Source organism: Phyllostomus hastatus, unplaced genomic scaffold (assembly GCF_019186645.2).
Source record: "Phyllostomus hastatus isolate PE091 unplaced genomic scaffold, TTU_PhHast_1.1 phas_scaffold_216, whole genome shotgun sequence".
NCBI classification, from domain to species: Eukaryota; Metazoa; Chordata; class Mammalia; order Chiroptera; family Phyllostomidae; genus Phyllostomus; species Phyllostomus hastatus.
In genome coordinates, this window is record NW_025334018.1 from 23392589 (window position 1) to 23418408 (window position 25820).

Consider the following 25820-nt stretch of genomic DNA (forward strand, 5'->3'; position numbering starts at 1 on the left):
TATGAAGGAGTGACTAGATGTCCCAAGAAACATTGTCGCCGACTGGTCCATCTTGAGCACTTAAGGGCCCTGGGGAGGTTTTTCTCCTGCACAAAGTTTGTGGATGCACGAGCAAGGTCGTGAATATATTTTGGTCAGTCAGTCGTTAACTAATTTTTATTCTGACTCATTCGAGCCACGGGTCAAAATGAAAACTGGAACAACCCTGTGATTGTGGATCTGTGTCAGTAAAGTTAACAGCTCCAGAAAAACTTTTTAATTTTCAACGGCGGCTTTGACGGAAGACCTGAGTTCCTGCGAACAGGGGCGTGGGTTGGTGGGAGGGGCCACAGGAGCTCCCCTGCCAGCGGTGTGGGGGTTTTGACTCTCACTGAGAGTACGGGTAGGAATGTAAAACAAGTTGGAAGTAGGGTGTCCCAGTAACTCACTGACATCCTGGCTGGTACGAGGGTTAGGGCTGCTCATACAACATGTTTGACTTCCAGCACTTGGAAGGGACTGTAAAATTTGCATTAAGGAATTATCTTTCATGCCTGGCAAGGGTATCAGTATGTGTATGTATAAATTCCTAATGTTTTCTAGGTTACAACACTTAGTGACTTAAGTTGATCTAAAGTGCACAGGGAAGTGATCAGTGTGGCACTGTCAGAGTGACCAGTAGTCCCAGAACTAGATCGCTGTGACAGGTATGAAGTAGGAGGCTTGCGCGTGGGACTGGTCAGTCTTTGAGGTGGTCAGTGGCCAAGCTGGATGTGTGGGCGGAGACAGGCTACTTGGAGATGTCAGCAGTTCCCCTTCCTGGCCACACAGAGCAGGAGGTCGGGGACAGGTGTGCTGGGCCGTGCAGGTGGACGGGTCCTGTCTCAGTGGGAAGCCCGCCTCTCGGAGCCGGTCCCCTCGCGCCTGGCTGCACAGGGATTCTTGAGAGGCCCCGGGGAAGCGCCGTCCCAGTGACGCTGCAGAGAACGGCGTGCAGGCGACCTTCCCAGTGACGCTGCAGAGAACGGCGTGCGGGCGACCTTCCCAGCAGGCGGTCTCCAGGTGGGTTGCGTGAGGTGCAGGGCCCCTCCTGTCAGGAGTGAAAAGTCATAAACTGAAAAAGACTGATCATCTCATAAATCAAAATTAAATTTCCAATTAAGATATACTTGTCAAAACCCTGTTAAAATTGTAACATGGCATCAGAATGTTCAATGGTAACTACCTGCAGATAGACAAAAATAACGATAGGGAACTTTAGCTCACTGTCGAATAGGCCAAAGAGAAATAATTTAGAGGATCTGGATGAATTAACGTGATGGGTACCACAGCCGCTCCCCACTCTGTACGTGGAAATGGAGGGTGTGATTTTGTTAGAGCCTCCGCTGTCCTTGCCGACCAGGCCGGCTGCGGGTATTCCTGCACGGAAGCATTGGGAGAAACTCCTGGCGTTCCAGCTGCTGGCTGTGCTGTTCCCTCTCACAGAGGTTATTAATGAAGACCGGAACCTGTTTAATTCCAGATGCAGATGTTGGTCATTTCCAGTCTGCGACCTTGATTATAAAGCACCTCGGTGAATTGTTCAGTGTGCCATTGTGGAAATTCTCAGTACTGGCGATACTGAGCTGGTTCATTTTTTAATGATATGGAATCTCTCTTCCACCATGCCGCATAATTTTTTTTCATATATTGGCTAAGTGGTTATTGTTTAATGGGGAAAAAGGTATTTCTGTGTTGATAGGTTCACCAGGAAACTTAAGGTTAGTCGGGAAACTTTCTGCCTGAATTCACGGTTTGTAGAACTTTCTAGTCTTTGTGATGTGAACAGCCATTGAGGCCCAGCACCCAGTCCCGGAATTCACTGGGGTTTGCAAAAGGTGGGTAGTTACATCACTCAGTTCCTATTCATGCATCGGCTGAAATAGTTCCACGGAGACGTTTTTCCTCGCGCTTACCCCCACGATGTCAGGGAAGCGAGAAAGGCACAGCGACTGAAGCTCTCTGGGGCCCGTGCGGACCCCGTGCGTCGGGCCTCCACGTGAAAACCGTTCTAGTCGGGGTCCACTCGAGGGCACCTCTCGCCAGGTCGGGTGGTAAACCCTCACACCTTCTAGAATCCGACCCCTTGAGAGCATCTGCCGGGGGTCCTCATTCCCCGCTTCCACTTCTCCGAGCCACCGTGTCCTCCGGCGGCTCCCCACCTCGTGAAGGCCCTCCCGCCTCCCTGCCCGCTCTCCCGCTCTCCCTCCTCCCAGTGGGCGGAGCCGAGGCTCCCACGTTTCTGTGGTGAGCCCCGAGATCTCCCCAGCACTCCGCAGCAGTGCATCTCCATCAGACTGGGAAACGCCTTCAGACTCCGTGTGGTCCCCCTTCTCCCCGAAACCTCCGCTCCCCTGCTCCGCGCTCACCCAGCCACACCACCGTCAGCCGGGGGCGCAGCCTCCATCCGGGCGCTCCTGCGCACCTGGTTCCATAGTCTGTCCCCGATCGATCCCGTCGCCTCTTACCTTCAGAGGCGAGTTTGTTGCCGCTCCTTAGCCCAGTCCTGAACGTCCGCCTTAGTGAACACGAGGTAGAAAATCAGGGTGGCCACGTTGATGGCTGCCATCAGCAGGAAGATTTTAAACCAGGACGACTCCGGGTCCTGCGGGGAGAGCCGTAAGGTGGTGGTGATAAAGGGTTGGGCTCGTCGTTGTGTTCGCAGCATTTAAAACGTTACAACTGAAACAGGTTTCAGTGCAGGTTTCTTAGCAAAGGGAAAACACCAGGAAGAGCAAAAAAGGTCAGGGTTTTACTCTAAAGAGGCAATCGGGGTGTGTGTCTCGGCTCGGGAAGCTGCGAGCGTGCTCACAGACGCGACGGCGTGCGTGCGTGCTGCTGGGGGCTTGCGGTCTCTCATCCACAAACTGGGGCCCCGGGCAGGCGGCGCACCAGGACGTTTCAGCGCGCGGCAGCGCCGGCTCCCCGGCCCAGCCCGTTCCGGCGTCTCTCATGGCCTGCAGCGCCGGAGAAGCCTCTCTGTATCTCTCCAGCCTTTTACATGCCCTGGGCTGGGAGGGGCGGCCCGGGCTACCTGCTCCTCCGCTCTGGGAGCAGAGACTACACCGATTCTCTCGTTCAGCTGAGTTTCATCTGAACATTTAGTTTCAGTTTTATGTTTTAATTGTCAGAGGTTTGTTATTTTTTTTGGTCAAGTCTTACGGTTCTTATTTATATTTCTAATGCTCTCTTTTACTTCTTTAAACCTATGCAGGTATTTCCAGCGTCTCCGACAGTCTGATTCTGTGATCTTTTTGGTCTCTTACAGTAACCCTGTTTCTTTGACTGTTTTGTGATTTTTGATTAATTCATGTTCACTGACGCTTTCACGCAGGAGGAGACAGCGGGGCACGCATGTAGGGTGCGTTTCTCTAGAAACATTTTGTTTGCTTCTCCCGGGCATCTGTGGACTACATGACACTCGGTCCTTGGAGTCTGGCGTCTGGAACCAAGGGAGTTTGACCTGGGCCCCTGTGAACGTTGGGTCATTTCAGATGTTCAGAGGGGCCTCTGTTCAGTGTCCCCGCGCCCATGACGCCCAGGCGGGACAGGCAGGTTTGCTCCCCAGGTGGAGACTGGTGAGGGCGCCTGACGACACCGGGGAGCCTGCCCAGCAGACCCGAGTGAGTTCGGAGGGAGGACAGGCTCACAGGCTCAGGCCGCCCCTCTAGGGAGGCCGCCCCTGGGAGCGGGAGCCCCGAGGTCGCCATGGTGACATGCCGCCCCGCCAGCACCATCAGCACACAGCCCTGACGCTGGCTGCCCACTCGGTGAGACATTGGCCACAGTAAACTCGGACTCTATTCTCAGCCCATGTCGGGGGCAGAGGACACGTGGACGAGGTGCCTGCTCTTGGTTTTCTTCCGAGGAAACCAAGTTCCTGCGTGAGCTGCGTGGGGCTGGTGGTGTGAGGGCGAGGCCCTCAGGGACTCCAGGCTGACGCCAGCATGTCCACGGCGACCCCTGGTCCCCGAGGGGTTTTCGGGCGTTCTCTCTAACCCCCTGGTCGGCCGTTAACAGCTACAGCTGCCGCCCTCCGGGGATGGGCGGGTTCCCAGCCCGGGTGCCCCTTACCTGGTTAAGGATTATTCCCGTCAGAGTGGAAGAAATCAGGCCTCCTGTCATTCCAATTAGCATTGTGACTCCTTTAAGAAATCCATAATATCTGTACAAAAAAGAATGACAATACACAAATGGGAAGTATTTTAAATCTTAAACCTCATTTGATTCCGGATGAGGTTTAAGAAAGATAACTTGGTTTTCTGAATTTCCCATTCTAGTTAAATTTCACTGAAATCACAGACAAGACTGGGGCTGCACTGCGGAGGCCGGGAGGTGACGCAGTGACCCTGAGAATGTGAGAGACAGCCGTCAGTCAGCGCAGAGGGAAGCCTGCAGACACCGCTGGGAGGTGCAGGAGGCGGCGGGCTGTGGGGTCTTGGGAAGTGCCTCAGGGCGGGTATAGAACTGAGGGACTCGTTCAGCGGGTCTGCCCTCAGGGTGGCTCCCAGGGAGACCAGAAGCCAGGCCGCAGCCTTGGCAAGGAGCCCCTGGAGAGGGGCAGATAGCGCAGGGGCCAGCCCCCAGCCACACCGCGCCAGGATGTGCCCTTTGGGGGCAGAATGAGTGTCTGACCAAGAAACCGCCGCACTGCACCCGGGGACAGAGGGTCTCTGCCCCCCCCGCCGCCCCACGGAGGGCGCTGCGTCATTTTCTTTATTACCTGCTAATGGGGGGCGGGGGGTTGGGGGGGGTGTCCAACCTTCTGCCACACAGTAAATACTCAAACACTAATGAAAACTGGTGAGCAAAACAAAAGGTTTTAAGTAAATTCACAGTTTTGTTTGGGCCGCATTCATAGCCATCCTGGGCCACAGGCGGCCCTCGGGCCGTGGCTTGGACACTCCTGTCAGGCAGGTCAACAATAATGCCCCCGCCCCCGTTTTTTATTGATATTGATCATTTTTTTCTTGGTAAATCTTTATTTCATTAATTTTATTAATTTGCAAAGAACCAACTTCTGGCATTGTTGATTTTACTTGTCATTTTTGTTTTAATTCTTTGTAATTTATTTCCTTTTACTTTCTTTGGGTTTAACTTGCTGCTCTTTTCCCTAGTTACTTGAAACAGAAACATGGTTATTGATTTTAAGACTTAATTATCTTTCAACATACAAATACGTTCCGAATGATTTCAGGCATCTGAAGTCAGCGGCCGTTCGCTCGGGGACCACCAGCCAGCGCGCTGTCATTAGGGCTGCGGGTCCGGACCCGTGCTCCGGCACTTTCCCCTGCGACATAGTGCGTTTGCCTTCAGTTCAGCAGAGAGCCATGTCACATTTGGAAGAGTCAGTCTTCCTTATATTTCATGTTCTTCTGATACATTAGACTTAAATGATCATCATTTTAGTTTTCTGATCCAGTCTATACTCCTTTTTAAATTAATTCTTGATTTCTTTTTCATTAACTTAAAAAAAAATATTTCCTTTACAGTTTACCATCTTTCAGTATTCACCAGAGACAGAAACATACATTTTTGATTTACCTTAGTCTAGTGGAATTATGTTTCTGAACTCCCATAATGAAAGCACCTTGGAACACTTGAGTTCATTTGTACCGTCTCCTCTCGGACGTGTTGCTGCCCCCTTACTTACGTGTGTTGTACGCCCTGGAAGGCGCCGTTCTCATTTTGGGAATTGGGGAACCACTTGCTTCGGCCGGGGTTTTCCTGCTCCGTGTGTTCAGCTGTCCCTCGACCTGGGTCCCTCCCCTGAGACCATTTCGCTTCTGCCTGGGAAGTTCCCCGTCAGCCAGCCCTTCACGAGCTCAGCTCAGCGGTTGCCAGTGGAGTCCCGGTTTGCCCGCAGCTGTTTCCATGTTCCGTTAATTCTGGAAGGGAGACGGCTGGCGGAGACTTCGTTGGCTGCAGACCTCCAGGTGACCGGTGATCCATGTATTTGCTGTTGCGTCTGAGCGGACGGACGGCTCCCAGCTCTCCCTGTTCGTGCCGCGGGGCAGCGGTCAGCCGCGCCGTGGCCCCTCCGCGTGCGGCACTCCGCCCCCTGCTCTTGCCCCGCTGGCAGCGGTTCCCTTGGGAGAGTCAAGGGCTGGCCCTCTCTGCGCCCACCCTGTTGTGTGTTCTGTAACTGGGGCGTCTTTAAAGACGAGGTGCTCCCTCCGGATCAGGAGTTGTTGCTCTGCTGTGGCTGCGGCCCGGGGTCCGACCTGTCTGCACGGAGAGACGGGCTTTCTCCTCCCCCCGTCAGAGAAGCCGGCACCTGCCCTGGTGCCCCGGGTCCCGAGGGTCACGCCGGCTCCTCTGAAAACCCCAAGCCCGGGACCAACAAGGTGAGAGCTTTCCTGCCCCGACTCCTCGGGACCCCGTCCCTGGGCAGCGGGTGTTCGATGTGGGGACGCGAACAGCCCGCACACACACAGGACCACGTTCTGGGCCCCAGTCGGCCCGAAAGCTGCGCACTGTCCGGGGCATGAGCCCGCGGGAGGAGCGGGCTGCAATGTGCCCAGCTGCCGTGGGAGACCGTCGGGTTTGCAGATGGGATACCTGGGCGCGGCCCGGCTCAGCAGAACCTGACGGAGGCTCTGCTCTCTGAACCACATTCAGTCCGGCGGAGCCAAACACAATGGACAGTCACTGAGATCTCTTTGGGGGCCTCCCTGTGCGGCTGTGAGAGGGAGGATGGCGGCTTCCAGCAGCGTCACAAAGCCCCTCGGATGCTGCCCTTTTCTGCTCCTGCCGCTCCCAGAAGGTGGCAGCCGCTCTGCCCCAGGCCCCCCCCAGCCCTGGCCATCCCCGCACTGGGTCCATTTCCCCAGCAGTGTCCTCACAAAACCACACCGGCTGTGTCCCCCTCTCCCCTCCAGGGCTTGTCCCTTGTGCGCTCCGTCCTGCTCTGACAGACCGTTCCCCGCCTCCCTCTTCATTCCGACCGCGGCCACAGTTCCCTAAGCTGTCCGTTCGGACACTCACCCCTGCGGGCATCCTCTGTGTACTACCCAGGGGAGGTGTATGATGAGCCGCATTCTTGCTTAAATAACTTTGGTCTCCATCCCATTAGTAAAAAAGAGCTTAACCAATACAAATGTCTACTGTTGTGATGTAACTAACACACACGCGCCTTAGAGACGGAGGGTGGACTAGTTCAAGAGACGAATTTTTCCCAGACCCGTGTGAGCAAATGTGTTCTCGCCGGCTCTGCGACGGCCTGGCTGTCATGGAACCTGTGCCCTGGGGACGAGGCAGCTCCGGCCGGGTCCTGCGCCCGCCACCTGAGCCATTGCTGGCTGACGGTTCATGTCCCGCTAGCCGATGACACCAAGGAGGCCGGGTCTACAGCGAGTCAGCTTCGCAGCCAGGCCCGTCTCGGGGTGAGCCCTTGTTACTAACCGGGTAACGTTACGTCAGTTCATTTCCCTGCTCGCTCATGGGGGGTGACGGGCCCACAAAAATACTCTATAAATGGTAGCTCCTTGTAATTTCCTTTATGTGTGTCTACATTCTTAGTGCACCTGTGTTTAACAACGTGCATTGCTCTGTTGGCTTGTGCGTTCTCTGTCAAATAATCCTTTTATGTCTTTATACGATTCCAAGCAGAATACTTGCAGGCATTTTTTGGGAGGGTCTTGGAACTGAGTAAATCCAACAGATACCGGGCCTTGGGACCCTGGCGCTCACCTCGTGTGGATCTGACGGGTGAGATTATAGCGTTGGGACCACGTGGGTCATTCTCGGCTGACTTTGCGTCTCTACCCAGGGCCACCGCCCCACACAACTGGGGAGAACCCTGCTCCTATGGGGTCTGTGTCCGCTAAGGCGTGACAGTCCCATAGAGCAATGTGGGCCGTGCTCCCCGCGGCTGTGCAGGGAGCAGGCTGCTCCCACTGGTCCCCCTTATTAGAGCTATAAAAAAAAAAGGCAGAACTTAAAAAAAGAGCCAAAGGTTTTTGCCAACCAGGTCTGGATTAAAATCCTGGATGAGTTCCCAAATGAGTGCTGAGATCTTAGGCTGACAATTAAGCGTCTGAGGGTCAGTTTCCTCGGTTGTGAAATAGACTCCCAACTGCTGGGCCGTCGGGAGACGCGGGGACCTGGGCACCTGCCTGCGGTGCCCGTGGGAACGGAGTGGCTGACGCTGACACACACAGCGTTGGCAAGCCGGCCGCCACGCGCTCCGAGACCGTTGGAATCTTACAACAGCGCCCTTGCGAGCTCGGACACGGCAAGGAAGGAGACGCTGACGCCCTACCTGGGGGCGATATCCAAGGGGTTGATGATCACGCCGGCCACGCAGAAGCCGGCCGTGGCGCTCGCGAGCGTCAGGCAGGTGACGACGCTGACGGGGCTGGCGCCGGGGTGGAGCAGGCTCACGCTGAAGAGGGCCGGCAGGAGGAGCCCTGCGGGCGTCGGGCGTCGGGGCGGGTCAGGCGCGGCCCGGGGCGGGGCACCCCACCCCACCCCGCAGGGCTCGGCTGGTCGTGGCTGTTGGCGACTCACCCAGAGTGGTGAAGAGCTTCCGGATGGCGATCAAGCTGAGAATCTTCCTGGCCAGGAAGAAGTCGGCCAAGTACCCCGCCAGGATCCCGAGGACCCAACACAGCAGGTAGGGCAGGGCCGACAGCAGTCCGTTCTGCGGAGGAAGTGGTGTGAGCATGCGCGCCCCCCGGCGCTGCCCTGCGGCTCGGCGTCTGGACGGTGCCTGCTGCGCGCCGGAGACCGCCAGCAGGCACCCCACCGTTCTGCTGGGGCCCAGCTCCCCGAGAGGAGGAGGAGACAGTTGCGAGGTCAGAAGCCATTGTCACCATCCGTCTGTTTTTTATTTCTGGTGCCGTGGAACCCGGCGATGCTGGGTGCGGCGTCAGAGGAAGACTGCGCACAGGATGGGGGGGCCGGCCCTGGGAACCTGAGACGGGTGGTCAGAACCGGCGGGAACCACCAGGTGGGGCGGCCTCGGGGACCAGCCCCTGTGGAGCCTCGCAACAGCGGCACGGTCTCGTGGGAGATAAAACAGAGAGCGGCACCTCGCTGTGCTGCAGGCTGGGTGGCTGCGGCCTCCCTGCAGAAGGCCCCGAAGTGCAAGCCCACACTCGCTTCTACCCGAGTTTTCTTCCTGGCTGTTGTGACCTCAAACAACAGAAGGTGCTAGGCCTCCGTGACTCTCCAGGTCAGACAGTTACTGGGACTGCCAGTGCTCTCACAGCCAGACCTGAGTCCTGGCTCCACATCACAGGGGAGGGCGTACCCCCCGGGGAGGACTGGTGTGCGCTGGGGGGTGGCGTTCAGGGAGGGGTCCCGGTCCACCTAGGGACCCATGCTGTTGAGGCTGAAGTAATGCACAGGGCGGTCACACAGGAGTGGGGAGGGGATCCGTGGGAACAGGGTGAGCACCGCTGGGAACAGTGAGGCTCCAGGCAAAGCGCGTCAGCCAAGCCGGGCGGGTGGGCGAGAGCCGGAGCCGGAGCCACGGGAGCCTGAGGGATGCGCGGGCCATCGGGTGCAGAGGGGCGCGGAAGGGGTGCTTACCTCCCTCATGTCAATGCGGAGCTTGGCTCTGAGGAATGTTGGCATGTACATGAACATGATGGTGTTTGTCCAGGAGAAAGCAAAACAGCAGAGGGAAATGGCCCAGACTGGAAGGGACTTGAGCATGGCCTTGATGGGCACCGACTTCCCGCCGGAGCTGACCTGGGAAGGATCCGTCTCTCGCTCAGGCACCAGCACGAGCCGGAGCCCGCGCCCCGAGGCCCAGACCCCGGGGTGTGGGGCACCTGCGTGTCACCTGCACGACGGAGGACGCCATGAACTCCTTCTCGCTGAGGCTGATGCACGGGTGCTGCTCTGGGTCGTCGTAAAACAGGACGAACCACAGCAGGCTGAGGGCGCAGCCACCAGCGCCTGTGGAAGCAGGGCAAGGGAGCATTGGAATTGCTGTCTCTGTGGGGAGTCTTGGGCCCAAACTGGCATCTTTGATGATCGGTGTGAAAACCGGGACTTCCTCTTTCTTTTCTGGAACTTCGAGGCAGGCCTCACACTGTGGATGGTCTCCTGCACCCACAGCCGCCTCTCCCCACAGAAAGACGTTTACAGGTGGGGGTGGGGTGGGGAGGGGACACCCTCTGGCCTCTCCTGACCTCCTCGCCCTATACTCCTCTGCTCATGACCATCAGGCCCTTGAGTCCCATCTCTGCCCACTGCCACCGTTCCACTGCCAGGGGGCGCAGCCGAGCCCACATGGGGCTTGGCCATCACCTGGCTCCCAGAGCTGGGCTTTAGCCATGCTCCCAAGACGCAGGCCAGGCCTAAGGATGGGTCAAGTCCTATAAGACTTTGCCAAATTATTGGTTGTTTTTGAGTTGTTTCACATTAATGAGCTGATTCTAGGCATCCCCCACTAGGATGGCGGGCGGCGGGGGATGTAGTGTTCATCAGTCGGTCTTTGCGAAATGAGTTTATTGATCAAATGCCCGTTAGGTAGCAGGCATGGTTTTAGGTGCTGGGGACACAGCAGTGACTAGAACACAAACACTCTGTCTTCTGGAGTGTCTTTCTTTTTTTCTTTAAAGATTTTATTTATTTATTTTTAGAGAGGGAAGGGAAGGAGATAGAGAGAAACATCAATGTGTGGTTGCTGGGGGTCATGGCCTGCAACCCAGGTATGTGTCCTGACTGGGAATCGAACCTGCAACACTTTGGTTCCCAGCCCGCGCTCAATCCACTGAGCTACACCAGCCAGGGCTTGGAGTGTCCTTTCTAATGGACGAGACACAGAGAAACCAGTACATAAGACATAAGCCAGAGATCTGAAGGGCTGGCGACAGGCACTGTGGAGAGGAGAGATGGGCAGGGAGGAGGCTGGCTTGGAGATCGCTGGGACACGGGTGTGGGGCGAGGACACTGCGTATCATGCATGCGGGGAGGAGGGGGTGCGGTCAGCCAGGCCCTGAGGCTGAGGCCGAGAGCCCGCAGCTCCGTGTTAGGGGACGGCGGCCATCCGCTCAGTAGCGCGCCAGGCGCTCTTGAGCGCAGTGCTTTGTAGTGGGAAATCAGTGAGTGTCGACTCTTTCCTCTGTGACCTTCATAATATTACACAGCATTGACTTCACGTGAGTTAATATATGCGGTTTTTATTTTTAATGTTTGTTTTTCAAATTCTGCACAAGGATGGGACTTCACAGAGAGAGACTCACCGAATATGTAGAAGACCATCGGCCAGCCCAGGGCCTGGGAGATGAAGCCGGTGACCAGCAGGGAGAGGCAGGGGCCCAGCAGGTTCCCTGGTCAGAGGCACAAAGGGCAGGCGGGTGAGGGCGGGCGTCTGGAGGTGGAGGCGGCGGCTGCAGGCGGCAACCACAGCGGCCAGCAGAACGAGTGTGTCGGGTGTGATGCCGATCAGAAGAGAAGGAAATACGTGCCCTCTCCTCTTTTTCTCTGGCGCGTGAGACCAGCAAGCCCCGCCTCCACTCTGGGCAGTTTCCACACCTAAAGGAAGGAGCCTGGGGTCGAAGTTTCTAACGTCCCGATGATTCAAAATGCACGTTTCTTAGGGTCTGGGCAGGTCGTGACCCCACTCGCAAGACGACCGTGGGGTGGAGACCCGACGTCATTACCTGAGAGGCTCACAGAGGTGAGGCGGCTTTGTTCCGAAGGAGGGGCCCACCTGACCCACACGGTGTACTGAGTCACCATCACCGTCCCCTGCAAGGACGACAACCACGACCTTTGCTCCCTGGTGCTTCCTGCGAGCGGAAAGCCTGGCCAGCTTTCGCACGACCGTCCTACCTGGCTGAGCCCCTGGACGACCCGGCAGGCGATGAGCAAGGACTCTCCGCCTTCCGCGGCCAGCGGAACCAGCAGGCTGCAGACGGAGCTCAGGAGCAGCGCCACGCCAGTCACCACCTTTATGGGGTACACCCCGGAGAGGTAGCCCATGGGGATTTGGGTGACGGGCATGCCGTACATGATGGCGCTCAAGATGATGCCCTGGGTTTGGGGGCTCCAGTTGTACACAGGACTCTGAAAGAAAAGCAGAGACGTCTTGTCGCTCCGCATGTTCCGGGAGGTGGGGCACCGCGTCGTCCAGCCGACCTGTGTGAGGGAGGCTCCTCAGCCCCCCAGTCTCCCTCGGGGGACCGCCTTTAGTCCTCGGTAGCGGGGCTCTCTGTGCGCAACTGCGTGCTGTCACTGGTGTGCTCAACTGGAATGTCAGGTTCTTGGGGTCAGAGGCGCTGTCCGACCCCCGGCGCCTGTCACAGCAAAGACCTTTACTACAAGTCTTCTCTCCTTTTCCCCCGGGTGCAGTTGATGTGCAGTATTACGTTAGGGTCAGGTCTACAGAATAATGGTTCGATATTTGCATATGTTGTGAAATGATCACAACATGTCTAGTTAACATCTGTCATCACGCGTAGCCACAGGGAATTTTTTTCTGTGTGATGACAACTTGAAACATTTACTCTTTTATCAACTTTCAGTGTACAATACTGTTGATAGCGATAAAAAATCATAGCTGAGACCAATATCAATGAGCTGCCTTTGTCTTCTCAAAGTTTTGTTTTCAGTCTTGTATCAAATCTCTGATCTATGTGGTTTTGTTCCTGTGTGTGGTATAAGATAGGGGTCTGATTGCCTCCTTCTGCACGTGGATGTCCAGTTTTCCCAGCTCCATTTACTGAAGAGACTGTCCTTTCATCATTGTATATTGTTGGCTTCTTTGTCATAAATTAATTGTCCACATATATGTGGGTTTATTTCTGGGCCCTCTGTTCTGTTCCATTGATCTATGCATGTTTTTATGCCAGTACCACACTGTTTTGATTACAATAGTTTTGTAATATTGTTAGAAATCAGGAAGTGTGATGCCTACAGCTTAGCCCTTTTTTTCCCAAGGTTACTTTGGCTATTTGAGGTCTTTTCTGGTTCCATGCAGATTTTAGGCTTGCATGGTCGACTGTGTAAAATGCCGTTGAAATTTTGATAGGGATTGCGTTGAAGGTTTTGATTGCTTTGGGTACTATGAACATTTCGACAATATTAATTCTTTCAATCCATGAATATAGGATATCTTCCTATTTGTTTGTGTCCTCTTCAGTTTCTTTTATCAGTGTCTTACAGTGTTCAGTACACTTGTGTCTCACCCTGGTTAAATGTATTCCTATGTATTTTGTTCTTTCTGATGCAAGTACAAATGGGATTGTTTCTTGATTTCTTCTTTTGCTAGTTTATTGTTAGTGTATAGAAATGCAACAGATTTTTGTGTGTTGATTTGTATTCTGCAACTGTAATGAATGTTTACTAGTTCTAACAGTTTTTTTGATGGAGTCTTTGGAGTTTTCTACTTCTAATGTGTATCATGCCATCTGCAACTAGTGAGAGTTTTACTTCTTCCTTTCCAAGTTGGATGCCCTTTGTTTCTTTTTCTTACCTAATTGCTTTTGCCAGGATGCCCAGTACTCTGTTGAATAAGGGTTCTGAGAGTGGACATCCTTGTCTTGTTTCTGGTCTTAGAAGAAAAGCATTCAGCCTTTTACCATTTAGCACTGTGTGAGCTGTGGGAATGATCCTGGCCTTCATTATGCTGCCACCTCTCTCTGCTCCCACTTGCAGAGTTTCTGTTATAAATGGATGTTAAATTTTGTCAAATGATTTTTCTGCATCTATTGAGATGATTATATGATTTTTTATCCTTCTTTTTGTTGATGTGGAATATCTATTGATTGACTTGTGGGTGTTGAACCATCCTTCTGTCCCTGAAATAAACCCACTTAGTCATGGTGTATGATCCTTTTAATGTGTTGCTGAACTCAGTTTGCTGATATTTTATTGAGGACTTTTACACCTGTTGCTGTCAGGCATGTTAGCCCGTGATTTTGTTTTCGTGTGGTTCCTTGTCTGGCTTTGGTATTGGGGTAAGGCTGGCCTTGTAAAATGCGTTTGGAAGTGTTCCTCTTTCACTTTTCGGAAAAGCTTGGGAATGGTCTGTGTTAACTCTTCACGTGTTTGGTAGAATGCCTCGGTGAAGCCATCGCGTCCTCAGCTTTGTTTGTTGGAGGTTTTCAACTACTGACGCAACCCCTTTAGTAGCTAAAAGTGTGTCGAGTTTGTGTATCTTTTCGGAGAACCAGCTCTTGGTTTCATTGGTCTCTTCTGTTGTCTTTTTGGTCTCTGTTGCGTCCACTTCCGCTGCGGTCTTCCTCACTTTCCTTCTGCTGCTGCCTCTGCGCTCTGCTTTTCTTCCCCAGCTCCTTGGGCGCCAAGTCAGCTTGTTCCTTCGAGATGATTTGATTTGATTTGTTACTTAAAAAAGCCATTTATGTCTAAGAACTTCCCCCTTAACCTCTGCTTTGGCCGCATCCGATAAGTTTTGGTGTATTGTATTTACATTTTAACTTGGCTGAAGATATTTTTTTTAATTTGTCTTTTGATTTCTCCTTTGACCCACTGGTTGTCCAGCAGTATGCTGTTAAATCTCTACAGATTTGTGAGTTTTCCAGTTTTCTTCTTGTAGTTGATTTCTAGGTTCACACTGTTGTGGTTGGAAAAGATACTTGATATGACTTTAGTTTTTTAAAATTTATTGAGATTTGTTTTGTGGTCTAACCTATGCCCTGTCTCAGGGAATGTTCCACGTACTTTTGTGAATTCCATTGCTTTGGGTGAAATGTTCTGTAAATATCTGTTAGGTTTGTTTGATCTAATGTGTCATTTTAAGGCCAATGTTTCCTTACGAATTGTCTGGATGATCTGTCCATCGACACAAAGGGGTATTAAAGTCCTTTAGTATTACTGGATCACTACCTGTTACTGTCTTTGGCTCCATTAATAGTGGCTTTATATACTTATGTGCTCCTCTGTTGGGGGCATACAAATTTGCTCATATCCTCTTGTTGGACTGACCCCTTTGCCATTACGTAATGGCCTTCTTTGTTTCTCATTACAGTCCCTGTTTTAAAGTCTATTTTGCCTGAAATAGGTATCACCTCCTCTGCTTTCTCCAGGCTTCCGTGCACATGAAGCATCTTCTCATTCCCTCGCTGTCACCCCGTGTGCGTCCTTCCGTCTGCAGGGCGCCCCTGCAGGCTGCCCGGAGATGGGGCTGGATTTCCTACAGCACTGGAGGATTCCATCCACTGCGTTTAAAGTAATTATCGATAGGGATTCACTGATTGCCATTTTGTTATTTGCTGTCTGCCCGTGTGGTAGTCACTCTGTTTCTTCTTCTCTTGCTCCCTTCCTTCGTGATTTGGTCATTTTCTCCTAGTGGCCTGCTTAGATTCCCAGCTCTTGGCCTTTCGGACATCTGCGGTAGGTTTTCGCTTTGTGGTGACCGCGAGCCTTACACACAGCAACTTACAGTTACAATAACGTATTTGAAGTTGATAACAACCGAAGTCTGAATGCATTCTTAGGCACTACATTTTTTATGTCACCCCCGTTTTATGTTTTTGATGTAACAATTTACATCTTTTTTTCTTTTAATGCTCATTGGAGGATATGTGTTTACTGATTTTTTAGAGAGAGAGGGAGAGAGAGAGAGAGAGACATGGATTGGTTATCTCCCATACACACCCTGACCAGGGATTGAACTTGCAACCTTTTGGTGTACAAAACGACACTTTAACCAACCGAGCCACCCGGCCAGGGCACAGTTTACCTCTTCTTATCTTGTGTATCCCTCAACAAATTACTGCAGTTGGTCGTTTTGACTGCTTTTGTCTCGTAACTCTCATACTAGGTTTATAAGTAATTAATTCATCATCTTTACACACTATATTATTCTGAATTTTGCCATATATTCACCTTTACCAGTAAGAATTAGACTTTTGTATGGTTTTCTTTGACTAACTAGGGCTGTTTCTTTTCAATCTAAAGGAGTCCCTGTCACGTTTCTTGCGAGGCTGCTTTGGTGTACGCAAACGATCTTTTACAGCAAGCGTGCGCCCCTTCCAAACGGCTGCTTGTGGCCCGGGTCCCGCGGCCAGGGACTACCGGGGACAGCCCTTCCTGCCAGGACGGCTCCTCCGTTCGCCACAGCCGCAGCGGGCGCGGGTACAGGAGCACGCGGGCTCTCAAAGCTTGGCGCTCTGCTGGCTTGTCTCTCAGGGGTGGTCCTCAGTCGGGGTGTCCTGTGGGACGCCCCAGGGAAGAGCTCCGGGGGTGAGTTCCCCCCGCATTGTGGGTCACCTTGCTGGAGGTGGGTTTGCAGCTGTGGAAGTTGGTGCATTCTGGGACGCTCTGTTACGTTTTGTTTTTGTTCCCTTTAGCTCAGCTCGGGACACGCCCGTGGACCGGCCCCCGCGCTCACTGACCCTTTCCCCGGCTGTGTTGCGACTCCTGTGAGCGCATCGAGGCGGTGCTCATTGGTGACGGTCGCCTTTGTTTCTACTCCACCTTTTTTGCTCTTCCTTTCGCTTTTCATCTCTCTGCTGACACCCCCTGCCTGGTGCTCTGTGTTGCCGACGTTCTCCGTCAGCGCCCTTCACGCACCCGTCAGAGTCACTTCAAATTCCTTGTCTGGGATTTCCTACGCGTGTGTTGCACCCGACCCTGGTCCCGATGAACACACGAAAAAGTCAGCGCACAATACACTGCACGTGAAGTGTTATTCTGTGTAAACGGGTAGAACTAAGCATGTTCGTATTTGCCTGTGCATTCGTAAAGGAACATGGGAAGAGTGGAGTAAAAAATATATATTTTTCCCACCATTGCTGTTTTTTTCCCTGCCCTGTGTCTCCTGACAGGTAACCAACCACTCAGCACCTTCCAGCGGTAAAACCAATAAAATGTGTAAATGTGCCATGTGTCCAGGTGTGTCTTGACCTCCACGTGTGGTTTAAAACGCTTTTCCTTTTCTCTCTAGTCCAGACTCCGGACTCTGAAGAGGCCCTGCCTCTAGGCTTTTCTCCTGCGTCGCCCAGGCGGGTTCACAGAGCAGAGCCCTTCCCGAACGTGCTGGCGCCCGTGTCCAGGCGTCTGCTCTGGGGACCGCGGCCCCGTCGACCACGGTCCCGTCAACCACAGTCACGCTTGTGCGCCCAGATTACTTCGCAGCTTGGGATTGTAAACGCCCGGCGAGGGTGACGCTTTTGATCTACCTTGACGCCGTCCAGGGGCTCCGCGGCGGAGGCGTTGGGCACGCCCTGCAGCGCCGAGCTGTTCACCATGGCGACCATCGTGAGGCTGAGGCAGGAGCGCTGGCACAGCAAGGCCACGTTGCAGAAGAGCAGCAGCAGGGCCAGGCCGAAGCGCAGCGAGCAGAGGCCCGGACCTGGGGAGCACGAGGGGAGCCGGGGCGGTTACCACGGCGCCAGGAACAACGAAGCCAACCCTACTTCTAACCTGAGGAAGGGCCGCTCAGGAACTGGGAACCCTGAGAATCATTTTGAAATCTTATTGTCCTTAACGGCCTTTGAGAAATTATGATGTACGATAGGAAGACGTGTGACTGATGTGATGATCCTACACCCCCTAAAATATAATCCCACCTAGAAAGTCCCGGAAAAGTAAGCCAGTCCTCCAAGTACTTTGGCTCCTGTATATATTAAAGACACCGTTTAAAAATACCCTGGTTGCTCTCGGAACTAAGTGCCTTCCATAACAACAAAGACCTCCGCTCAAGTAAACGGCTTTGTCCTCCACACGTACGTAGCTTGGCGGGGGGGGGGGGCGGCTCATGTGTGCGCACAGGGCGGAGGAGAACTGCATCCGCAGGGGGGACGCGCTGGGGCAGTTCCCCGCTGCAGCCGGGGGGCGGCGCTGGTGTAGGGCCCAACACAGGCGTGGGCGGGAGGAAGTGGGGGTCCAGAAGCAGAGGAGCAAGAAGGCTTTTGCATAAACGCACTAATGCAGTTCAGGGGAGGGGAGACACGTCTTCTTAACAAATGGCAATTTACCAAGAGAAATAAAAACATATGTTTGCAAAAGGACTTGTGATGAGATGTTTGTAGCAGCTTACTCAAAATAGCTGACTGGCGTAAATGAGCCCCCTGGGGCATATTAACGTCATGGTGTTACTCAGAAATGAAAAGGGTGGAGACACTGACGGACTCGAAAACGGTCTGGACGAATCTCAAGAAAACGAGGTCTCCGTAGATCCCGAGCTACGGCGGGGCCCAGGAGGGAAACCCCTAAGTGCTCGGGACTCAGGGACAGTTGGAGCGAAAGGCACAGCCAGCCCTCCGTGTGTTACCAGAAAAGGAGAGCACGCGAAGACTTGGAAAACTGACCAGGAACAAACCTAAAGAGCCTAAAAGGCAGTGAATGTGGGGCCTAAGAGCAGACATCAATGGTACTGGCACACATCAACATGGTTTCTTATGTTTATCGGCTTTAGATGTCGACACGTCTTAATGTTCACATAGAAGCTGGAACACAGGTGAAGTGGATGATCTACAGCTATCACCGCTGATACAAGAAGCAACGTCAAATGTACGGGGCCCCTGACCCGTATGGAAATGGAAAGGCCCACAGCCTGTTGCCCAGCTCCTCTCCCTCCGGGAGGCCGTGCCTCACCATGGGGACAAGACTCCAGGCCTCCAGTGCTGACCCCTCACTGCTCTCCCCTGCCTGCCCCGCTCAAGGGGGAGGGTTGGTCTAGGAAAGGCGTTTGGGGAACGTGCCGCTGTGGATGTCGGAGGATGCAGACTCGGGGCCCCTCCCGCCCCAGTCCCATCACGGCACCCCTGCGGCAGGGCAAGCTAGCACACCTGCTCCGACGTTCTCCGCCCACTGGTGAGCGGACAGTGGGCAGCAGTCGCTGGCGGAGGAGTGGGCAGCCAGCGTGCGTGGAGTTTTTTGTTTGAGGCTTCCTAGTGGACACCCACACGCAGGGCTGGTTTCCTCCCCTCCTCTCCTGAGCATGTCTGAGACCCGTGACGTGTTTTCCTGGGAACATCCTCTCGCCTGGGATCTCGGGGTTGTGTTTAAGAGGCAAAAGCCTGTATGCGGGGCAAGGAGGTTCCCACCTTTCCCGGCAGGAGACGGGTGGTCCATGTGCTCCGTGGCGGTCCGGCCTCCGCGCCTCTTCCCGGAAGGCCTGTCCTCCGTCCTGTGCGGGAGCGAACGTGCCTCGTCAGCCGGCCCCCCGCGGGGACTGCCCCGGCCGCCCCGGGCTCCCCTCTGGTTCGGACGGTGCATCCAAGGCCGGCGCCCTCGCAGCTCCTTCGCGGGCCGCCCTCGACGCTGGGCTCACAGTTTTTTCGTTGTTGATTAAATGCACACAGAAAACCTGAAAACTACAGACGACAAACTGCAACCCCGCCAACCCACGATTCTGCTTCCAGGGAGAATAGCTCTCAAGAGTGAAAAGTAACTTTATCAAAGAACAAAAACCAGGACTTCACGGCCAGCAGGGAGTCTCGGGAGCAGTTTTAGGCAGAAGGATGTACCAACAGGAAGGAAGAGCATCGGGGACGGACGAAGGTAAAATAAGTTCCTTTTTCTCTTGTGTGCTCATAGAGCTACAAGATGTGCTTGCTCACCTCCCCTCATGAGGAGCGTCACTGCTCTCTCCGCCGCGCCCGACCCCGGCCCCGGGCAGAGGGGCACCGTGGGGTCGGGGAGGGGGCTCAGCCGAGCAGTGACCCTGAGGAACGAAGCTGGAACCCTCCCGGTCCTTTCATGGAGCTCGGCGCCAGCCGGCGCTGGCCACGCACTCACCGGTTGGCACCTCGAGTCGTGCCCACGTCAGCTTACATGACGCCAGATGCTCGGCAGACACACACAATTCCGAAGACTGGACTCACAGAGCGTTTCTCAGTGAGCAGTTTTCGCTGCTGTGTCACTCATTGGAACGTGTCCTGGGACCGCTGGCTCTTACACACACACACACACACACACACTGGTTCGTGCACCCCCCCCCACACACACTGGTTCGTGCACCCCCCCACACACACACTGCGGACGCAGCACCCCCCCACCCCCCAGACTCACACGCACCGGACAGCACCCCCCCCCCGTGTGCGTGTGCACAACCCTCCCCTCACTCTCATCCCTAAAAATACACTTTTTTCCCTGGTGGAAGACCCGTGAAAGCAGATTTTTAAGCGAAACGTCCCCAGATTGCTAACCCCCTTGGCTGAGAGCTCTCGCAGAGAGGGCCCGTCTCACCCAGCGAGTAGCACGGGCAGCCGGGCTGACCTGAAGCGGGCGGGCGGGTGGACGGCCGGCCGGACGGACAGTGACTCCTCCCGCGCCCGTGGGCGCGCTCCCCTCAGCTCTGGCGAACGCCGGGTGCCTGCGCTGCCTGTGCTAGCCCTGTAAATCCTTCACCGAGTCTTTGACCTCACGGGGTCCAAGTTAAAATTTAATTTTTAACTTCGCCCTCACCTTTGCCTTGAATCTTCAGGGGAGGAGTGGGGATCTTAAAATCATCCCACGGCCAGTAGTTTCTGACCGTGACAGGCGCCCCGACTTCCTTCCCTGCGAGGAGGTGGAGCTGCCCCCGGGGAGGGGGGTTCCTTGGAGGTCGGCTCTGGGTTTCAGCAGCGCCCCTGGTCGCCCAGGGCCCTGCGCATGCGCCGTCCGCTGCCTCCTTCCCCCTTCCCTTCTCCTCTTCCTTCCTTGCTGCGACGGGGGGCTCACCCCCACGCCCGTTTCTGGGTCTGTACGTAATACCTCTTGTGACTTGACTTCCTCTGAGTGGAAGCGACCCCAGCTTCGAGGAAAACGACCCCTGAGCGCTCACTTTCGCACATTCACGTGGGAGCTGGAGGGCGGAGGGAGCCCCCTGCTGACTCCGCTGCTGGTGGAGGTCTGCACCGGCTCAGTTTAACACACCAGCTGAGGCCCAGCAGCACGCTGGGCTCTCCCAGTCCAGCCTCCGGCGAGAATGCCGCCTTGGGAGGCCCAGAGGAGAGGAACCGGCCGAGCCCGCCGCGCTGCCCGGGAGCTCCGGCCCGCGGGAACCGGGCGCCGTCTCCGCCTTCTAAGGGTGTCGCCTCAGGCCATTCGGTTTGCGGTGGTACGTTTGCAGGACTAGAAAATGAGTACAGCTGATGAAAAAACAAAAACAAAAACAAAAACCCAGCTGAATATGTAAACAGATTCTACCAGGATTCACTTGGGAGGGAGTGGAGGCCTTGACAGATACTTACATTATGTGTGGCATCGATAATTTGTCGAGGACACCCTTGTACTGAAGAAGGAATATGCAAGGAATATGCAGAAAAATGCAAGGAACAATGGGAAAACACCCAAAAGAATCAAATCGTTAGTAAACAATGTTGTGGCAATCAATGGAGGAAAACTAAATCGTGTCATAAATGGTGTGTACGGAGATAGCTGGTTCAATGGGTGGGAAAACTATGTTGAAGCCACATCTTGTATTTTCAATCTAAAGAAAGTCAAGACATAGTAGAGCAATAACAGCATTTTGCCACACTGAAGCTGCGGCCGAGTTTGAGACGCATCATTATACTTCGTCCCACTGGAAGCCAACTGACCCACTGCTGAGTGAGTAAAACCCAACGACAGATCCAAGAGCAAACTGAGTTCCCCCTGAACATGCCCCATCCAAATGCTTTCCCAGCTCCGCTGATGCAGCTGCCCCGAATCTCTCTCTCTCACGTTCCCCACCCAGTCTAGCCGGGCACAGTGTTCCGGCCACTTCTCCCCGCAGCCGAGCTCTCTCTCTGGGCCAGACCCCCTTCCACGTGGCTCTAGCTTCCACCTCGGCCTGCCCGCCTTCTGCGCCGGCGCCGGCCTGACGCCCAGCCTCCAGCCTGCTGCCGGGACCGCCCCTGGGGCGCCCCAGTCGCGCTGTGCATTCGACCACCCTTCGCCTCAAAATCCTCCACCTGGCATGGCTTTGTTCAGATTAAAAACCAAGGTCTCGATCGTGGCTGATGGGAAATGTATCACTTTTGCTTTGGGATTTTAATTTCTTAGGAGTAAACCCGGAGAAAGTAGTAATTCCAGCTGCAGACAAGTGCCATGTGAAAGGGTAGCCATCTACATTTTATATATGTCTCTGTGTGTGTGTGTATGTATTAATGCTATCTGCTGTCCACCTTGTTGAAGACAGGGGCTCACACTTCACTTTCACACGTTATTTTCCGCCAACGCGAGAAAACGCGGGACCTGGGTCAGCTGCTGCCCAGAAAGGACCCTCAGAGGCGGCAGACCTCGGGAATTCTCTGCCGCCCTGGGCTTCATTGCTCCTCACTAGCTCGAATCTTTGAACCATTGACCTGGGGGGAAATGCCCAGAACTGTGTGCCTTGGGAACGTGAAGTCAACCCCCCTCTGCAGCTGCACCCACTTCTCTGCTAATGGGAGCTATGGGGCGTTCTCCTCAGGTGCGGCCTGTTGTCCTAGGCGACACGAGAGCCCGTAGTTTTACCAGCACACCGAGATTTTTGGGAATAGCTGTGAATTGCAATTCGGGACAAGCATGCGATAGCAAAAACTACAGGTAAGTCCAACAAGCAAAGGTGAGGAACGTTACTTTACGGAGAAAAAGGAGGAAGTTGGCCAGCAGCCGGGTGGGGAGGTGAGGGGGAGGGGCATGGTGGAGGGGGAAGGGGTTTTGCAGGAAAGGCCCCTGGAAGAGAGCGGAGCTCAGGGTCATGGTTTCTCACAGCTGAGTGGCTGGGTGAGGAGGGAAGGCCCCTCCTCCTGCAGGGCCCGGAGGAGGGGCTGTTGCGTGGGAGGTGCCTCTGCCTGTCCAGCTGGGTGATGGACCATTTTAACCCCCTCTGCACCCGCCCCCGTGGGTGTGGTGGTGGTGGGGGGGCCCCCTCTGGTCGCTGGACTTCATCTGCAATGAGGTTTCCCTTCATTAATTTTCGGTTTTCCATTTTAGATATCTGTGTGTGGCTTTTGCTGTGTTTTGAGGTATCTTGACTGACTTTAGTTCTTTGAAAAGGTTATTTAAAAAAGGGAGAATATTATAATCAAATACGGCAGTTTAGTACTAGTGTGGTTTTTTTCTGTGTGTATTTTTCCTTTTGAAATTTTGTTAACTTGTCCACCTTTGAAATTCATGAACTATGCTGTTGCAGGCGAACTTGAACTTCGTTCTCCAGCTTCCCCTGGTCTTTTGTCCTTTTCTCTCTCACAGAAATGACGACTAAAACATCTCACATAAATTTAGTGAGATTTCTCCCTGCTTTTCTATGTTTACTGTACAGGCGTGTTCACAAACTATATAAAATAATGCTCTGGGTTATTTGTAAATTTGCATATGAGGGGGGACCCCAAAAACCCGGAATTATCTTCTGCAGGGCAGGCCCCTTGTAGTCTAGGCTTCCCCTGCCGGGCGAGTGTTCCGGAAACCCATCTGTATCAGTGGACTAGCTGGTGTTGTTGTGAGAGGCTGCATTTGGCTTCAGTGAATTTTTTTTTTTTGGAAAACTCTTTCAACATGTTTGGCCATTTCGTGATGGGTGGTTGCCCAGCACCCCTGCCCACCCCATGGCGAGTGTCCAGCAGTTTTGGACCCAAGACCGCAGGGCCCCGGTGCCCCACCCTCCCTACCCACTCCATCTCACCCCTGAGGAGCTTTCGTTTGTTTCCCTAGATGAAAAAAACTCCCCAAAGGGAAATGTTTTCCTGATGGGGAAGAGGCAAAACAAAAACCAGCAGAAGTGCTAAAAGGCGTCAACATGACTGAGTTCAAAAACTTTTGAGCAGTGGATAAAACGTCTTGGTGGGTGTATTGCATCAGACGGAGATACTTGGAAGGTGACTGCGGTTCAAACACGTAAGAATAAATACACAGTTTTTTCGTAAAGACATTCCTGGTTTTCCTGGTTTTTTTGGCTCTCCCCTTGTCCATGCCGCCATGCCGTGTGGACCACTCTAACCCTGTTTGGAAAATAGACATCGTGAGTTTGGAGCCCCCACGCGGACACCGTGGGGGCCACGCACGGTGTCTCTGCGTGGGCTGGTTTTCCAGTGTTGGAAACACCCTCCCGCTTTCGCAGCGGCAGCGCGGCTCTGCGTGTCCCACGTGCGGAGGCCAGGCCTCGACCCCGCGCCCGGTCCGCCGCCCGCCCGCAGCCACACTCTCCCCCTGCGAGCGCGGGCATCAGACTCCGTTCCGGGCAAAACGAGATCCGGTTCTGTCGGGCTCTCCGGCTTCAGCTCCCACTGCTCCAGGTTTTCAGCCCCTGCTGCGGAGAGCCCGGTTCGGCTTGGGGTTGGATCCTTACACCTCCAGGAGCCGAACCTGGAGGGCGGAGCTTGGCAGGCTCCTGCCCCGGAATCGAGAATTGGGAGGAGTCGGGTGGGGGGTGGGGTTCAGAGCCTCTGCCTGCCAAGCGTGGATGGCCCGCCACTCCCACACCTCCTTCAGGCGCCCTGGATGACACTTCGCTCAGATGGGAAGAGAAAGGAAGGACAGGCGTGTTCCACCGGCACTTTGGGGCCTGCAGTCTGGCTGACGAAGACATCATTACGCAGGGGGAGGGCGTGTAAGTGCCGCCTCTCGGGGTTAAAGACTTCTCCCGGAGTCCTTTTTGAAGGACTCTGGACCCTGTGATAAATAATCAACCACTTCGCAAGTCAAATGTCACATGAAATATTCCTAACCCTGAATTACCATGCAAGTCAGATCACGTGACGTGGTCTCCCAATTTACTTTTTAACTTCCCTTTAAAATCTCTTGGATGGTTTGTTCTTGCATTGTACTTGGTAGAAATAGATTCAAGATGCGTCTGTAAGGACACAAAATCGAACTTTGCTTCATGTGCAATTAATTTTTAAACACTGGAATGTAGGTCAAAATATTTCCTTGAGTTAGACTGTAATATCCACCTTCTTTAAGAATGTAGATGTTTTCCTTTGGGAGAGGGCTGCCTTTTCAATGGCAGTGTTCTGGTGGCGGGAGCTACTGGAGGAGACCGAGCGCCCGTTCCCCCTTGGTGACGTCATCCCCACAGTGCCGTCCTCGGGCTGTGAGTGAGCCACCAGACCGCTCAGCCGGGCGCTGGGCTCCGACTGCGGGAGGCCTCTCCCGCTGCAGGGCACACACTCACGGGACCGCAGACAGCCTGCTGTTCCTCCTTGCCACCAGCGGGTGCGCACTCTGCCCCAAACCTCACGGCGGCGTCCCGCAGTGACTCAGGTGATTTGGGGGCGGGTATGGAGCGGTCACGTGGTCGGATGAATCTAAGTCCTGAAACGGGAGACTTGCCTGAGTGTCAGGGTCGTTTTCTGGAGCTCGGCGGCCGTCCCCCCCGCTGAGCCCCGGGCCCACACACTGTGCTATGGTTTCCACTCAGATCCTCCGGTCCTCAGCCTGGTTCTGGCAAACCCTTCCTTCCCCAAGTTCAAGTCAGGCTCCTGCTTGGTGTCACCGTCTCTGTGACAAATGGGGTCAGCCTGGCGATCAAGCTCAGACTGGAAACCACCTCTCTCATTTTGCCTTCTGTCATTTTCGTCCGTTCGTTGCCGAGCAAAGTGGCGGGTGTCCGGTTCCCTGCCGCACGCACTCCGTTCTGTGCGCAGTGGCCACACGGCGAGCACCCCTCCTCGCCGTTTCTCCTCAGACAAGACTTGTCCTCGTTAATTCCCAGTTTCAGTGCCTCCGACTTCAGCAACCGCTCTCCCTGGAGAGCCTGGCTACACCTGCAAAATCTCACACTGTGGCGGGGAGCAGCCGTGGAAAAGGAGAAAGAGCAGTTGTGGCAAGTAGGACTTTGAGGCGAAGATGTTGGAGACAAGTAGGGGTCCCGTGGGCTGAGGCGTCATGTGACCCCAGATGGGGCCTCAGGTGAGCCGGTGTTTGTGTTGGAGGAAGGCTTTCGTACCGTCGGCGAGCAGGACGGCGTCGCGTCCTCCGACCAGCAC

General features: G+C 54.3%; 1 protein-coding gene across 5 annotated transcripts; it reads right to left on the reverse strand.

Annotated features, from left to right (window-relative positions):
- Positions 1 to 141: 141 nt before the first annotated feature.
- Positions 142 to 20287, reverse strand: LOC123804548 (sodium-dependent phosphate transport protein 1-like). 5 transcript variants are annotated; one of them, XM_045816915.1, is made up of 13 exons: positions 20167 to 20287; positions 18993 to 19075; positions 17124 to 17296; positions 11812 to 12045; positions 11640 to 11727; positions 11220 to 11306; positions 9812 to 9927; positions 9556 to 9717; positions 8530 to 8662; positions 8282 to 8429; positions 4093 to 4183; positions 2487 to 2623; positions 142 to 1069 (listed from the first exon to the last, which is right to left on the reverse strand). In XM_045816915.1, exons 2-12 carry the CDS (start codon positions 19018 to 19020, stop codon positions 2489 to 2491), a joined length of 1395 nt encoding a protein of 464 aa, XP_045672871.1. In that variant the 5' UTR covers positions 19021 to 19075; positions 20167 to 20287; the 3' UTR covers positions 142 to 1069; positions 2487 to 2488. The 5 variants fall into 5 exon arrangements, with proteins under 5 accessions (XP_045672871.1, XP_045672869.1, XP_045672872.1 ...); XM_045816913.1 differs by having other exon boundaries at positions 18993 to 19262; positions 20167 to 20266; XM_045816916.1 differs by having other exon boundaries at positions 20137 to 20251.
- Between the last annotated feature and the right edge of the window lie 5533 nt (positions 20288 to 25820).